Raw genomic sequence first — 2,053 nt, forward strand, 5'->3', positions numbered from 1 at the left:
GCACTAAAATTTGTACAGTGTAGCAATGGTAGTCAGTGGCAACATTTTCATCACAAATTGATCCCACTTCGCTTACGTCGTCTTCTACCTCATCAAGTCATTTCAAAAGAGTTTCCTCATAGTGTTTATTCCCTTATTTGAACTTTTGGTCGAACTGGGGCACATTATGTTTAATGACGATCTGGGCACAAACACTAACACCCCGTCTATTAGACGGAAATCACACTTTGAGTCTAAATATCTTTCGAATAACAACCTGCAGCAAATTGCCGAATTCAATACTAGTAAATAACAACCCAACTTGAAAAGTCATAAACGGATGACCTTCAAATTTTTCTAGGAAGGGAAATATCCCACTTTCAACAAACGATGCCGTCTGAGAGACGGTGTGTTAGTACTTAAGGGTTAAGTAACCTCAACGCCTCCGTAATTAGCGGTTAGTATTACAGGTGTTTATAAATAAACAAGTTGAATCAGATTGATAATAGCGTATAAAATTGTTTACTCCTGAATAAAAGTAGGTAAATTTAAAAAATTGTTAAAAACATGGAAACTATATACGGCAAGCAGGCAGAGATCGGAGCAGAGATATGTAAACTTGTATCGAATCTTAAAAGGGATTCTGCTTCTCGAAAAAATCAACAATATATTAAAGAACGTCAAGATAGGTTAAAGGATTATTGAACAAGATTTTTAAATAACCACGAAATACTATTAGAGGGAGGTGCGACGAAAGACAAATACTTTGAAACAAAATATTACGATCAAGTCTTGAAGACATATATTGAGGGCAAAACCCTGTTGGAAGAATATGGAAGAAACCTAAAAAGCGGAAAAGCACCAAAAGTAAGGGAGATACAGATAAGAAAACAAAGAATCGAGGAATTACTACGGCAAGAAAACGAACAAGATTTGCAGGAGGATGAAGAACTGCAGTTAGAGTTAAAAGGACACATGGAAAAAGTAAATGCACTCATGATCAAAGCAACAGTAAATGAAGAGCTAGACTTTTTGGATAATGGAGAAGTAGAGAGAATAAATTAACTAAGGACTACAGTCAGGGAAACTTTAAAGAAATTACGGCCAGGAATGCAACGGCTAGACAGCACACAAGAGAGAGATGGTGTGACATTACCGCAGGTGAAAATTCCTGTGTATGAAGGAAGATACGAGACGTGGAGAACTTTCCACGATTTGTTCACTAAAGTAATACATGAAAACGACCAGTTATCAAAAGAAGAAAAAATGCAGTACCTAAAAACTCAAGTAAGAGGGGAAGCCAACAGAATGATACAACACTTACACATATCCGAGGCCAACTACGAAGTGGCCTGGAACATGTTTAAGGAAAGGTATGAAAACCCGAGGATGATATGGTTTAAACTAATAGACAGGATGCTGCTAGCGCAGGAAGTAAAGGGAGCTTCTGCTAGAGCACTGAAATCGCTACATTATACCTTTCATGAGTGTCTGGAAGCCATCGGAGGACTAGGAACAGACACGGAAGCATGGAGCTCATTGATAGCCCGAATAAGCATAACAAAATGGGATAATGAGAAAAAAAGACTATACGAAAACCACATCGGAGACAGTAGAGAGATACCGACTTACAAATCGACACAAACATTTATACAGCAAAGATTCCAAACACTGGAGCTGCTGGAATCAGAAAAGAGAGAAGAGAAGCAAGGAGGATCGGGTAGGAAAACACGAACAAACTGCTTGGTGTGCAACGAAGATCACGGAGTAGCACACTGCAGATAATTTCAGGAACTCAATAAAAGAGACCGGAACAGAATAATAAGAGAAAGAGGATGGTGTGCGAATTGCCTAGCACATAAGAAAGAAAAACAATGTATTTCACAGCTGAGGTGCAGACAATGTGGCGGAGACCATCACACAATGTTGCATTATGAAAGAGGAAACAGGGGCAACAGATGAAGCTTAAATGAAACGAAAGGAGAGCAAACACAAGAAAGAAATGGAAGAGAATCGAACAATAGGAGAAACGGGTACCAATCAGACAGGTACAGGGGAGGAAATACTCATTCGA

General features: G+C 38.8%; 1 protein-coding gene across 1 annotated transcript; it reads left to right on the forward strand.

Annotated features, from left to right (window-relative positions):
- The first annotated feature begins 1,089 nt into the window (after window positions 1-1,089).
- Window positions 1,090-1,764, forward strand: LOC126880802 (uncharacterized). Its single transcript, XM_050644864.1, has one exon. It carries the CDS (start codon window positions 1,090-1,092, stop codon window positions 1,762-1,764), a length of 675 nt encoding a protein of 224 aa, XP_050500821.1.
- Window positions 1,765-2,053: the final 289 nt, after the last annotated feature.

This window comes from Diabrotica virgifera, chromosome 2, assembly GCF_917563875.1.
Source record: "Diabrotica virgifera virgifera chromosome 2, PGI_DIABVI_V3a".
Taxonomy (NCBI): Eukaryota; Metazoa; Arthropoda; class Insecta; order Coleoptera; family Chrysomelidae; genus Diabrotica; species Diabrotica virgifera.